The sequence below is a fragment of the Dermacentor albipictus genome, chromosome 4 (assembly GCF_038994185.2).
Source record: "Dermacentor albipictus isolate Rhodes 1998 colony chromosome 4, USDA_Dalb.pri_finalv2, whole genome shotgun sequence".
Classification (NCBI taxonomy): Eukaryota; Metazoa; Arthropoda; class Arachnida; order Ixodida; family Ixodidae; genus Dermacentor; species Dermacentor albipictus.
The window spans coordinates 125,405,665-125,420,774 of record NC_091824.1 but is presented as its reverse complement, the minus strand read 5'-3'; the positions used below and the strand labels follow the sequence as shown (position 1 = coordinate 125,420,774).

The window sequence follows — 15,110 nt, the reverse complement described above, 5'->3', positions numbered from 1 at the left end:
GATGATACCTAAACCCGGCAAAAAGCTTCAGATTGAAAACCTGAGGCCCATCTCCCTCACCTCGTGCCTCGGTAAACTCTACGAAAGGATAGTCACCAGAAGAATCCAACACCACCTGGAGGACAAGGAGCTATACCCGCACAGCATGTTTGGCTTCCGGGCGAACCTGTCAACACAGGACGTCCTGCTACAGATAAAAGAAGAAATCATAAACACCTCACCCAGAGCAGGCGAAAACGTTATCATGGCCCTAGATATCAAAGGGGCCTTCGACAACGTTAGCCACGAAGCCATCATGGAAGGACTGAACAACGCCAACTGCGGCAAGAGAATCCACGACTACGTGAGGGCCTTTCTGACCAAACGCACGGCAACGGTGGGATTGGGGGATCTGCGAAGCGACATCTTTACCACCCCACGCAAAGGCACGCCGCAGGGCTCCGTGATCTCACCAATACTCTTCAACATCGCAATGATCGGACTGGCTCGAAGACTCAGCAAGATTGATGGCATCCAGCATGCAATATATGCTGACGACATCACGGTCTGGGTCAATCGAGGCTCCCTGGGACAGAAGCAAGAAAAATTGCAGGAAGCGGCCGAGTGCGTGGCGGAATACGTCAGAGAAAGGGGCCTGGCGTGCTCTACCGAAAAATCAGAAATCCTGAGAGTGGGAAGAAACCCCACCAAGGAAGAACTAATAGTAAAGCTAGAGGGACAAAACATACCTGAAAGGAGCATGATACGCGTCCTAGGCATGTGGATTCAAGGAAGCAAGAAATGCAGCCACACAATCAGCTTACTACAAAAATCGACAGAACAAGTAAGCCGAATGATAACGAGGGTGTCTCAAAGAAGAAGCGGAATGAGAGAAGAAGACACAATCAAGCTGGTCAGAAGCCTAGTGGTCAGCAGAGTCACGTACTCGCTCCCGTACCACAACATGACCAAGCACGAAAAAGAACAGACGGAAACGCTACTAAGGAAAGCGTATAAGACGGCGCTACATCTGCCTAGAAACACGCCCAACGATAAACTGTTACAGATGGGCCTGAGCAACACCTTCGAAGAACTCGCGGAAGCGCAGCTCGTTGCACAGATCGCCAGGCTCCAGCAGACTGCCACCGGCCGCAAGCTCCTAAAAAGAATAGGGCATAACACAGACGGATTAGAGGATCGGGCTGCTAGCATCCCAGACAGCGTTCGCCAGACACTGGAGGTTAGCCCCCTACCGAGAAACATGGACCCAAATCTCCACGCCGCCAGAAGGCAGGCACGAGCAGATTTCGTGGAACGAAACCTAGCCGCACTAGAAAACACCGTATACACAGACGCGGCCGTATACCCATGGGACCGCAACACTAGAATGTTTAGAGTCGCGGCAGCAGTGGTAAACCACACGGGAGAACCAATTAGCTGCGCGACCCTGAGAAACTGCACTGTAACGGAGGGGGAGGAAGTCGCCGTAGCTCTAGCGGCGGCTGAAGGTTACCGCAGGAACAAATCTCTGATAATTCTAACGGACTCCAAAGCAACATGCAGGAACTACACACAAGGCAGAGTCAGTAAGGAAGCACTGAGAATCCTCCTCAAAACAGAGCCTCCTAACAAAAAGATAAAACATAGGATCTTCTGGATACCGGCACACACCGGTATAGAGGGCAACTCAAGGGTGGACCGACTAGTTCGCGAACTCACGCACCGAGCAGGGCAGTCGGAAACCCTAGAGGCCCCCTTAACGGTGGAGCCGACGTATGCAGAAATACTTAACCATTACAGAGGAAGGAGACTTAAATACCCCCCACCCCACACATCGCTCACACAACATGAGGCAGTAAGCTGGCGAAGACTGCAAGCAGGTACGTTCTTCAACCTGCACACATTACACAAAATGTTCCCTACCCAGTACAGGGATACATGTCCGTGGTGCGGAACAACCCCCACGTTATATCACATCACGTGGGAATGCAAGCGTAATTTCGCATTCCATAAAGTAAATAACCCAAGTGCGGAACAATGGGAGGGTCTGCTCACCAGCAGCGAGCTCGCAGCCCAACGGGCAATTGTGCAGCACGCCTGCGAGGCAGCAAGACTCAGCGGTGCCCTGGAATAGGGGCGCCGACCTTGTGAAGCGGCCAGGACTCAAAACATGAAGACACCGGCCCACCGCCAATCTCTCTGAGATATAGAGAATTAAAGTTTTTCCATTCCATTCTCTTCGACTTTACGTTGCGTCCTCTCAGCAGGGGATTGAAACGTATGCTGCTGTGTGTGTTGCATGGGTGATTCCGATGAACTTATGCACTGTTCGCTTCCCTTTGCTGAGCTCTTGTAGCCTCTGCATTGCGAGAGGGATGAGCCACTGCGTTTTCTTCCTTGCTTGCAGGGGTATGAGCCATTAAGATCACGTGATCTTTCTTCTTTTGTACACCTCGGGTAGACGCCGCGTTTCGGTAAGTTGCATGCGTGATTCCAATGAACGTATGCACTTTACGCTTCACTTTGCTGAATGCTTGTAACCTGTGCCTTACGAGAGGGATGAGCCATAGCGTTTTTTGTTTGCTTAGGGGCGTATGAACCATTGCTGAGGATGAAAGTTCTTGTACCATTTGACCGGACGGCGCGTTTTCTTTTCAAGGCCATCGGGGGTGTGAGCCACTTAAAGCTTTGGCCTTAACAGGCGCATGTAGGTGAGCACGAAGACGTGTTTGACTAGGTGAACTGAAAAATAAAGGACTGAGATAGACACATGAGGACGTCGCTTTTCGAACAAAAGCCTCAAGACGCTTGGATCAAGCATGTGAATAAAACAGGTGGAAAGACTCGGAGAACTATATATGAACGTCAGAATATTATTTACCTGAACTAATTGGTTCATAGCTAAGACTAGTATGAACAGCTGAACTGAAAGACAAGGGAGTGAGGAACCAATTGGCTCAGTTAAATACTGTCCTGACGTTCCTTTCTACTTCTACGAGCCTCTTCAGCTCTCTTGTTCACCTGCTTGATCAATGTGCCGCACGTACTAATTCTGTCGTTTGGCGAGCCGCACAGTGACCTGTAAGTATAAAAGCTGTGTCACGCTCGGTTGCTTCAAAACCCTGGCTTCACTGTCCGTTCCTGTCACCGGCATCGCCTCTTCAAATGAGAGACGCGAACAATGCAGACTATAGAAATGATGGAAGCAAGAGATGCTTTATAATGGAGCGTATGGGTGGGCGCCAGACACTCAGGGTCAGCGTGTCGACCAGGTACAAAGTGTGGTTACTTCAGCTTTAATTGTCGGAGCAAAGCTCAGGAAATATTTTTTTTTTTGCATAGCACATGTTACATTCATTATTGAATTTACATAGAAGTCGCACAGTTGAACGCGGGGCTGAAGGCAGGGACCCCTACGAGTGAAGACAACAAAGCAAATATATATTTCATTGAGTGTGGGAACAGCGAGTCAGCGAAAGCTAAACACTGGGTTTTTCTTTTTTTATATATTTAAATGGGATGCATTGCACATTACTGCTCGAAATGTGCCCCCTCGAATGTAGGCCCAAATCTCGGCGGCGCAACAGAAGTCAGTGCTTCACCGCATGAAAGCATAATTTTTAATAAGCTAGAAACTTAAGCCAGTTCGTGTAGCACAGTTCCGTTTTTGTTACCCCAGCGTTAGGACGAGGCGGGAAGCAAAAAAAAAAAGAAATCGTACTCATCACGCTGACTGGCAACCAAGTGAAATTATTGTTTATTGCTTTCACGTTTACACAACTATGTTTCTTGTCTATTGCAAATTTCTAGGTATCAAAAGAAATAACTCGCATGGTAAGCTCAATTTAAGCTCAATGTGTAATGTGTAATGTAAGCTCAATGTGCAATGTGCAATGTGTAATGTGTTATGTGTAACTCACATAGTAAGCTCAATGTGTGTCCTTTTCCTCGTCCCTATTCTAGGCGCCAGTCTTCTAAAACTAATCTAAACTAAACTAAATTTAAACTAAGCACGTTTTAGCACCTTAAAATGACCCCGTTGCGCCTATGAAGAGCATGATAAGTCTAGGGACATGGCACTGAAAAAAAAAAGAATGAGTGTATCATCAATGCCTCAGGACCGAAAACGTGCAGACATATGGTGCGGGTAGTACTTTGCCAATCACGGGCTTCTTACGCCTCGATTTATATTGTTTGCCCCGCATCTCCTCACTTCCCGTTAACTCCTTTCATTTGACCGTTCAAAGAAGGGCAAACTATTATATATGTTTTTAAATCTCCCATGAGTCATCGAACGAACATATCTTATCCAGAAATACGACAAAGATTAATCAGAGTATCGATGAAAAACCTCTAAAATTCGTCGAGAGGACGTGCGTTCGGCTCCCATCTGCGGCAAGCTGTCTCTTCGTTCACTTTCATTTGCTTGTTTATTATTTTTACATTACAATTAAATATAGCAATTACATTCCTTTAGAGCTTTACTACGGCTTCATTGTCTTTTTTGGTCATATTGTTACGTGTGGAAAGACACAGATGAAAGAGGCTATGTACAGGCTATTTACACTGGAGCCAGGCCGCCAGGCCGACACTCGCTCGCGCCAAGAGCACAGACCCACTACGTCGTCGTTCTCGCGGCGGCTCGTCCCTTGAGCATCGCACGATGATATCGCAATAATATGGTTTAAAAGGCCCGACAATGCAAAGGGATTCTGCAAATAAAAGCGACTAACTCCTTTAATTCGAAAATTGTTGGGAAACTCCTGCCGAACAGTGTGACCACGAAGAAATATTGCTTTAGAGTGCGGGGAGACGACCGTCGTGATCGCACGCCAAGAAGCAAATACAGCAAACCAAGAAGTGGCATGAGAGGGCTGCCGTAAATTAAGATACCTTGGTTGCGTTTTCCGAATGGAGGATATGTGGCGCAAACACGTAATAAAACTGATATCGCCACTCGCAGTCGATAGTCGAGATTCTATAGTCGTGCGCCTTTAAAGTGTCACATTTGAGTCAACTCGAAATGTCCTGCAAATGCTTATCACACTCTTAGCTTCCAAGTCCACCCTTATTGACTCTGAAATCAAATAGTATACACTACTATCCCTTTGCCTACACATTCTCAGTTCACTTTGTCCCCGTGAGTTAGGCTCCGAAAGCTGGATTGTCTCCACGCCGCTAGCCATACGACGTATAGGCGCCATCGGGCCTAGCGACGCTCACGATCTCAGCCACGCAGCGTAAAGTGTAAAGCCGGTTACGTTAACGATATATAGTTCTGTACTTGCACAACCAGATATTTATGGTCGCTGGAACTTTTCGACGCTGCCGGCATCGGTGTCGCGCAATAGGCCACCCTGCGCATGCGCAGCCTACGCAGAGAAAGCTGTCAAGGCAAACAAAAGTGAAATCGTGTAGGCAACAGACATCCCCAAACAGCTATTTCCAGCTTTCTTTATTTATCCCCGTTCTCATTTCCTTCTGCTTGCTTGTCTTTCTCGTCCCCAGGCCCTATATACAAGTTTCATTATCCCTGCCCTGAAGAACGGCAGCTTCCCTGTCAGACAGATCTTGCCGGCACAATGAAGGCTGGCATCGCGCTTTTTCGCCACGCTGCCCTGGTCGTGTGTGTGTTGTGCCGAATTCATGATCGGTTATTTAGCACTTCCCGTGGCGTGCAAATGGATGGCGATGCGATGGGCAAGTGGAGGCAGTGTCACTACCAGGCATCCCTGACATTGGCACGACTACCTTTATATATTGGCCAGACAGCCCGTGGGGGAAAAATAGAAAGGAAGATGATCACTTCTTCACTCTTTGAGATTCCGAACAATTCGAACGCGCTGGAAAGCTGTATTTCCCTGAATTGTTGGCACGGTGGAATTTAAAAGGTGCAGAATTCTTTTTCAAATGTTTAAGTTTCATTATGGTAACCCACTATGCTGTTAGTACACTTGCGCCTATTTTACCGGCAGTAATTACGTTCTAGCACAGCTGCCTCTGACAACATCAGCAGACTTTCAGCAACAGTCTACCAATGGTTAGATAGTGGCATGTAAAGGCTCTGTACGACAGAAAGCTGAGCTAGTTGGTAAAGATTCATTATGCAAAATAGAAGTGAGACGTGCATACAGGACACAAGAGTAGAGAAGTAGACAACACGGCATTCGGATAGTCGGCGCTCGTGTTGTCCACTTCTCTACTCTTGTGTCCTGTCTGCACGCCTCACTTCTATTTTGCATAATGAAAGGCTCCGTTGCGCCCACTTACCAGAAATAAACGTTCTAGAGGCAGCCAAGTACCATGTTGGGCAACATATATGCCTGTTAAAATACAATGATGGGTTACAGTGGTGCCAGGATTCAAACATGTTAGATAGAAAAAAAAACAGAAAGCCCGCTTACACATCCTGTGTGTAACCTTACGTACAGTACTTTCGGTTAAAATGTTTGTACGCAGTGGCCTTGTTTGCAAAAGCCGCATGTGTCGGTCGATACCGCTGGACACACATACACGGCAATCTTCCTAATAGTCCTCGGCGCAAGATACAGCCGATAATAAATAGGTCCCTGAACGCTGCTGCCAACTTACATCAATTTCATTGAGCCACTGCCTAATAAGCCTGTCACGAGATAACTACTGTTGCACCCACTGTGCCTTTTCGTCTCGTCGATAGTGTGGAAATATTTTCCATACTGAGCCAGTCGGTAACAACTTCGAACTTTCCTGTACGGCCCTGTCAAGTTGTAGTCATTCAGCCATGCATCTTAAACTGCAGAAGCTGACTATATATCAGAAGCTAACTACATATCAATACAGAAAATCGATAAGTTGCTCGAGTGCAAAGTACACCGACAAAGGTGTTACGATCCCAACGAAAGGCAGCCGCTGCAAATGACACGTGCGGTGCTGTCAATTAACGGCCAAGAAACGGGAATTACTAGAATGACAAGGAAATTGGAGGGTTGTAGATGGCTGTCCAGAGTTAGCCGGACGCGAGACTTCATTAATGAGGCGCCGTGATTATTCAGCGCCGCTCTTGCGCGCTGGAAAACTGTTCCCTGTCGCGGCAACGGTGCCACTAAAAGCCACGGTTCACTCTGCCGGCCACCATTAATGTGGTTTATTCCGCTGTATATGCTGTTCACCTGTGTGTGTGCGTGTGCGTGTGTGTGTGTGTGTGTGTGTGTGTGTGTGTGTGTGTGTGTGTGTGTGTGTGTGTGTGTGTGTGTGTGTGTGTGTGTGTGTGTGTGTGTGTGTGTGTGTGTGTGTGTGTGTGTGTGTGTGTGCGTGCGTGCGTGCGTGCGTGCGTGCGTGCGTGCGTGCGTGCGTGCGTTTGCAGCTTGGGAAACCGCTGAATGTCCCCCCAGTTGTTACATATATTAGCAAGTAACTGTGCTTTATAAAATGCTGTAAGCCTAATATATATCAAGAAACTATTATGTTTTAATTTATTGTTTTATAAATGGCAAAGAGACATGCGCCTCGCTGGCAACACAATCAAAATACCGTTCTATATAAGCCGGTTATCTGAGGCTTGGATTGTCTGCAGCACAAAAATTGCGTGGTGCTGGTGCTGGACAACCTTTTTGACAACACACATATTAGCAATTAAAGAAAGAGTAACCACTATGTGGATGTGTGCATGTGCACATCCACTATGCATGTGGATGTGTGGCGCGATGGCGCCAAACGCACCATTGATGCGTTTAGCGGCAACGTTCAGAGCTACCCTGCCACGGCGTATCTCGTCAGGTAGGCGCAGCTTTCACAAATGTGTCATGAATACGCAATCCCGTTTTATTTTATATTATCTTTTGAGCTGATTCGTGCAGCATGTACACACATTAAAGTACCGAACAGGACTGCCCCCCCCCCACCTCCTCCTTTAATGAAAGTAAGAAAGAAAAGCTGCAATGAAGGTAAGCCATGAAAGTTCTCAAGTCAACGCAACACATACCGAAATACGGAACGCTTTTTTCTGAGACGGTGTGGGAGAGCGTCGAAGTGAGATTATTCGCGAACCCGTCTCAAAACGGCATCAGCGCACTGATCTCATGCGCCGCGCCGGAAGCGCCCCAAAACATCGCTCAACTTCGAATTCCAGGTGGCAGAGGCTGGCGCTGTAAGAGACGGCCCTCTGGTTGGCAGATTCACCGCTGGCAGCTCGCGCTGGCTGCGCAGATTCGGCACTGCTCGAGTATTTACATAATGTTATCCACGCAACAACAAAAAAAAATAGAATACGCCTGGCTACGACGGTCAGTGTACGCCGAAATAGTACGACGCCGGCGTATTCCTCATTCCGCATAAATTTCGGAACCCCCCTGTGCTTCGTACCAGATCTTATTTTTTCCCTTTATCTCAGGCTTTTTCTCCTTTCCTTTTTTTTCGCTTTCTGCGTTCACGTCTGTTGGCTGGTGGAGGGATTCGGTCGGTCTTCTTAATGCGGCTCCGCGGTGGCGCCTGCACTACGGTACTGCGGTGAAGCCCGCTTGCTGGACGAACACCACAGCGGTACCGTGCTGGGATTTAGCGCCGCTCGAAGGGGGCCCGCAGCGACCGGGAGGTTCAGTGCTGGACAGTTGCCGCTATTTAAATCCGAAGAACTTTCGCTGAAGTCGTCTCGGGGGTTATGTTAACGCAGGGAGGAGCGAATAAATCCAGGCCTCAAGTGGGTGCGGGAAAAGGCGGGAAAAAATTGAAAGCAAATGAAAATACCATCGGTGCGATTTCAATTTAAGGCTCATGGAATAGGCAATGGAGACATACGGTGAAATCGTTGACATACATTGCAAGTTTCCTTCTTGGACGACGGAGCGCATTATTCATTTCGCTCCCTTTTTGCTTTTTTTTTACATGTAGAGAAATTTGTGGTGTTCATCTCGTAATGAGAAAAAGTAGAGCCGATTCTTAAGCCATCGGGGCTTGTGAAATGGAAGCCAGGGAGACGTCGCTTGATCGCCTCCATGGAGCTGTGTGGCTTATACCATGCCCGGTGGGTTTCAAGGTAATAATTTTGTCCGCGTCCCACAAAGGGAAAGGAAATCTTAATGCGCTGGAACAATCCCGAGAAAAACAAAGGCGTGTTCATGAGCGAATATGCGTGGTCCTGTAGTTGATTTCGCAAGATCACGATGGATGTGAATCTCAAGGGAATAGTGTTTTCCTTGCGCTTATTTTCTTTTTTTACACCGTCTGGTGCACAAAGGCTAGCAAAGTATGCCCGGTATTAGTATTCACGTTGCTTTCTTTTCATATCCTTATATTTTATTCGATTTCGTAGACACTTGCTGTCATGCGCTCGTCCCACCAAAAACGAAAGCGGAGCTGCGTACTGTTGCACAACATAGAGATAGAGACAGAGATGGATGGATGGATAACTATACTCATACCGGCACCAGGCTGGCGATGAAGAATAAACAGCTCAAGTATTCAAATCGTGACTCATCATTTCTCCCTGTACGCAACAGTGCCTCGGTGCATAGTGCCTGACTGAAGGCCGCAAGTGTAGGCGCCTCGAAAGAGAACTACAAGCAAGACACGCATATGCAACAAAGTTGCGACGCTGTCGGACGCGTCGGCCAGATCCTGATTGATAGCTAGGCTAAGAATGGTGTGTTTACAGGAAGGTCTCGCAAATGCGGTATTTTATTTTCCCGCTGCAGTGGCTGACGGAGACTGAATAGGGGTGCATAAGTAGAAAGATGATTTTATTTTTTCTGCGAAACAATTTTCGTAGCTGCGGTGCCATGTAACGAGTTTAAGCTTCAGATATCAGGAAGGTAGACGATGCCAGTAGGAATAGAGATATCTAATTTCCTTTCAACAAAAACGTACTCAGAACAAAGCTTCTTTGCTTTTTTTTATGATTTGCTATAGCATAGCGTGCTGCTGTTATTGATTACTTCGTTTCTCCTACGTTTCACTCACACCGCTAACTACGTCGTTGTGTATACTCATACGTCGAGTGGTACGGACATCGTCTCTCCGACAACGCGCCACTGAATCCATAATTACGCATGTTTATGAATATATCATCTCTTTGTGCAACAAGCAGACCACTCGCGTAAACTTTCTCACGGGCCATTTAGTAGGGCTTCTCCAATAATAAGTGTCACATCTAAATTTAGTGGTACTTTCCTCATCGCAAACGACATAAATATCCGCACCCGCCGAGATTCAAATAATTAAAACTGCTGAATAGTCTCGGCTGTGGCAGCGCACTCGCAAAGTCGTACTTCCACGCAATAGGGACCAAATTCACAAATATTTTCATTCGTGTGAACTGCTGGTCAGTGCCCAGCCGCTATCACAAATAATATCTTCGTTATGACAATTAGCCCCTGCTCTTATAGATCGCTCTAGTTTACACTAACAATATTATGAATAGGAGCTCGAGGATGCAGTTTACTGATTTTTTTAGTGATTTTTTAAAGCTGCTTTTCATTTGTCGCCCACCATGGCTAACAATATGTATGGTATATAGTGATTCCACGGCTCCTGTTCCTACGATCAAACCCCTCCATTGTAGCAACATCGTGAAAAATGTTTCACATTGATTGCGCGCCTTCGCCATTATTACGCTCAATAACTAGGGCCCGCATTCCAAATGATGGGGCCCGTGTTCTCAAAAGCTGTTGCACTAGAATTGTTCTTGAGAGCAAATTCCAACCTCTCCTGACGAAGGGCATACCATTAGCGAAGGCAACTGCTTACGAACGAAAAGCTTTGCGAATTCAGCCCAAGGTTCTTCGCTAGAGCTGCTATACTGAGGACCAGTGATAGCTAATCCGGTTGTTCCGCCTATTATTTCCGAAGGCGGTTGACCGATGACAAACAGCAGTTACCAATAAAATCCCTTGCGAATTCGGGGCTACATAACCTGTCATTACCAATCGATTTAGTATACCACGCGCTTTGTGAATCTATTACGTGAATTCACGAAGTGTTTCTTACTATATAACGCTTCCTAATTGGTCGCCCTTCCGGTGCCCACCACTTATCCTGTCTATTGCAGACGCGATAACGAAATGACCGCTACGACGATGTCCTTGGTTCCGGGGCATTGGTTCCGGGGCAGAATTCACAAAAATAATTCCTGCTCTAGGATGGTTCGTAAGTATGCAGTTGACACCGCCCACTGGTAATAATGAACATAACGCTGACAAAGGCGGCCGACCCGTCATGACACGTGGTCCTCACGGAAAAAAAAACGGCGTTGTTCGTTTGGCCCTCTATTTGTTATATCGCGGACCACGTATCCGACGTAAAGGAACTGAACTGGTTCTCTCTTTTAGTGCCGAATTTCCAAACCTGTCCGTTCTGAAGTAGTGTTTGCCATTGCATGCCCGCTTTCACTGGTATTGTGTTCCCATCACCATTCGCAGGCATCTGGTCATTTCAACAGTTCTAGCACAAGAATTCTTTTGTTCAATTCCTATTAGCAATAACTCTTTGAATCTGTGCAAAACTACTTGCATCATACAGAACACGCGCGTATTGGCATGTTCTGCGTAGCCAAAAAAAAAGAAGAAGAGACATTTGCTGATAATCGCCTTGTGGGCCAGTGCCTTACTATTATTTTTCTTTCTAAAACTAACGGTGAGCACACGCTTTTATGGTTAGTCTGTCACAGCTGGTAAGTGTTAGTAGTGCGTGGGCAGATTTATTTTGGGCCCTTTGCAGCGAAGTAGAAGATGAAAGCGAAGAAGAACCTCACAAAGGCTCCCACCATCGCAAGAATCTACGTCTGATGGGCCAGTATATCCCAAGGGTCTACACCTACGTCTGCGCCAATCATGGATGCCTCCTTCGTGGCCTTCGAGGAAAAGGCGGCGTCACGACGCGAGCACCGCAACCAAAGTGACAACCGTACCTCGCCGACTAGTGTCACGAGCTCCTCAGACGAAGACTTCATAGAGCGGCCGCCTTCACGGGCAGGTTGGTACGACGATTGCGAAGAAGTGCAATTCAGTGAGCGGTACGAGGCACAGCCTTTCTACGAATTCCACAACAACAACAACAACAACAACAATGTCGACAGCGGCTTCCCGTCTTCGCGAAAGCGCAGCCGCTCTTCAAGGCGTCGAGTTTGGGACGAGAGCAGGGCAGGAGCGCCGAAGTTCAAATGCAGGAGAGCACGTAGCCTGAATCCAAGCACTTATCACGCTCGTGAGAGAAAGCACAAGAGAGTTGCTGCTGGCTGGGCCGAAGTGTTTTCCGCCATCTCCGAAGAGCACTGGAGGGACGAGGACCTAGAGCGAGCGTACTCTTCTTCGACCGGACCGAGCACTCTCGACGCGTCTACAAGGACGCAGGAAACCTGCGGCGTCGCAGGGGGCTCGGCGTCGACCTCGAAGAACAGAACGCCTGCAGCTGCCGTGGCGTCCACCTCGAGCGAAAGACTCGGCCTTCATGTTCCAGAGACAGCAAGCGAGCGCGGCTTCTTTCCGGGGGCCTCCTCGAAGGCGATGCTGGAAGAGCAGTCAGGGGAAATCGGCGTGCAAGCTACTTCATCCGAAACGCTCGTGTGCGGAGCGGAGCGCAATTCACGTGACGAGGTTCCAGAAAACGAAGAGAGCATAGATTCTACGAAGACCTCCGGCGGACTTGTTCTCCTACGTATGTTTCTACCGGCGCTCCGTGCTGGCCTCGAGAAATTCTCGGTCCAGAACTTACGCGCAAGGTTATTCGGCGATCCTCTGCCGGTTGAGAGCAGCGCAATGGCCGAAAACGAACTTACCGCGTCACCTTACGTCGAAGCGCCTGCGCACGCCGTTGCTCCCGTTTCAGGCAAGATGGTCAGCGTGGAACGTCACCTGTATCCTGCTCCATACGAGAAGCTCGTCGAACATGGGGAGTCGGTGCACCCCAACCGCAACTACGTTCTCATTCTCACCGTGTGCCTACTCGTCGCGGTGTTTGTCGTAGCGAGCACGTTTTTTGTGAGCGCCAGTTCTCGCTTCGGCCTGTCACCTGACCAGTTGCCCAAAAGAGCCGCCAACGTCGAGTTCGGTGCGAACGCGACCAACCTCGGCAGCAAGCGGCGTCCGATGCCGGCAGCAAATAAGGCGGCTGTCGGGAATAGATCACGGACAACCATCACGCTGTCATCGGCATCCCTAAAGAAGCACTCAACATCCGCTATTGCGGAAGAAGAGCGGGTTCGAAACACAAGAATGTCCAATGATATCAGTGTCACCAGTAGCGTGGACCCCCCGACACAACTAACGAACTTGTCGTCGGTCTTCGGTGACAAAGCGGGAACCGATCATCTTAGCTCCACAAGCGATGACGCCGCAGGAGAGAGCGCGACGCTCTTTACGTCGTCTGTCAGTCAATCGCTCCTTGTTCGTGACGAGGAAACATTTGTTGTGTACGACAAAAATGACACAAAGCTCGCCGACGATGTATTCTAGTCAAGGCATACTCCTTGTTTTACAGCCCGTCCCGATAAGCTTGGGCAGATAATTATTGTTCTTACCATTATCATCTCGCAAGAAATATAATCACGTAAAATAAAATGGGTGATGTAATGTGAATATATTTACGATAAATGATCCGTAGAATGTATATATGCAAATCTTCGAATCATGCAATCAGAGAATCTCAGAAAAAGAAACTAATTGATATTGGCGAAAGTTATTGTTCCGTTAGCAAAAGCAACAATGTCCGCTATTTCTGAAACAATGGAAGATGCAGATAGCAGTGGACATCGGCATGTAATAACTTTCGTAAACTATTACGCACAATAACCTATAGCCAGCCTCGTAAAACAGTATTAAACGTTGGATACTCATGACTGTCCCGCTACAACAACTCCAATGTTTTGGACTTCTACATCGTTTTATGACCACCTTTACGCGTGTTGCTTAGTTTATTGTATGGCGAACGTTACACCACTGCACGCATCACTGTCACCCTTTCTTTTTTTCTTTTCTGATACTACTTTAGCGATCATTTGTTAATTCCGTGGTACTCCGATCACGTTTATTTTCAGTGACGCAAGCCGCACGTAATATTCGCAATTTATAGTACGGTCTGCAGATTCACCTCTCGTATTTTTTTTTTAAATCCTATTTTTGAGCATCCTGTGGCACTGTACTCATGTTCTTTGTCACTATTCGTGCAATTCCGTCTTTGTAATGGATCGAAAATAAGAATTATGGTGGCAGCTAAAGTTGGAAATGAAGCATAAAAGGGAAGCAGAAATGAAGGAAAATGGAGGACCGCCATCTTAGTTTTGCGCACAGCAGTACGCCAAAGTGCTGGGCAACACACTTCTGCGCATATCGAGCATATTAGGCGAGCATTGACGACATCCTGGTCATCATGTTCGAGGACCAGTACGATGAGAACCTGCGTCTCTTGGCGTCTTGCGTGGTGGTTATGCCTTTTAATGACGTACTTCTGTCGCAGACGCCAGCAGGAGCGCTCTGATCACGTATTGAAGCAAATACTCCTCGGCAGGTAATATCCTGCGTATACAGGGTGTCCCAACTATCATGCACCAAGATTTTTTTTTACATATGCAAATGTCACGCAGCTCGACAGAACCAAGGCAATGTTCTTTGCCGTCGCTTGGAGATACTCAGATATTTTTTTGCATTGTTCCTAATTACATAATTAGTCCTAATTAATTAACCAACTTCTCAGATATTATAGTTAGATGAAATGTGTCAATGATAATATTGTAGAGCAACACGAAAAACTGCCGATAGAGTTTTCTGCAGCTCAATACGTGCTACATAAAAGTTTTTCCGAGAGTGAAAGAAGCCCATGAGTACACGCAAAGTGCCTGGAGTGGCCAGCCGCGTGGCAATTTTGCATGTACTGGAACTTATGACTTGTACCAACTATGGGTGATCGGCCAACAATCTGGCAGATAACATAAAACAATTACAACAGATAAAACTCTAGCATTGATGCTGCCGCTGGTTTAGTTCCACAGAAGAACGTCCGCGTCTGATTAGGTGGCTCTTGAAAGACTGCTTCACCTACGGCAGCAACCTCAGCAGCCGTCGACGTTGCCTCATGGGTAATTTTGAAGCGTCGACGAATAGAAGAGACTGGAATGAGGACAACAGCAGCGGATGTTACTGGGCACATCAACGAGTCAGTGAAGACAT

At 47.4% G+C, this 15,110-nt stretch overlaps 1 protein-coding gene across 1 annotated transcript; it reads left to right on the top strand.

Moving 5' to 3' along the window:
- The first annotated feature begins 11,074 nt into the window (after positions 1–11,074).
- LOC139059704 (uncharacterized) lies at positions 11,075–14,292 on the top strand. Its single transcript, XM_070538139.1, has 2 exons — positions 11,075–11,097; positions 11,668–14,292. Exon 2 carries the CDS (start codon positions 11,781–11,783, stop codon positions 13,398–13,400), a length of 1,620 nt encoding a protein of 539 aa, XP_070394240.1. The 5' UTR covers positions 11,075–11,097; positions 11,668–11,780; the 3' UTR covers positions 13,401–14,292.
- Positions 14,293–15,110: the final 818 nt, after the last annotated feature.

What these genes read in the sequence shown, in the direction of transcription:
- LOC139059704 (XM_070538139.1), top strand. Translation starts at nt 11,781, where the DNA reads ATGGATGCCTCCTTCGTGGCCTTCGAGGAAAAGGCGGCGTCACGACGC.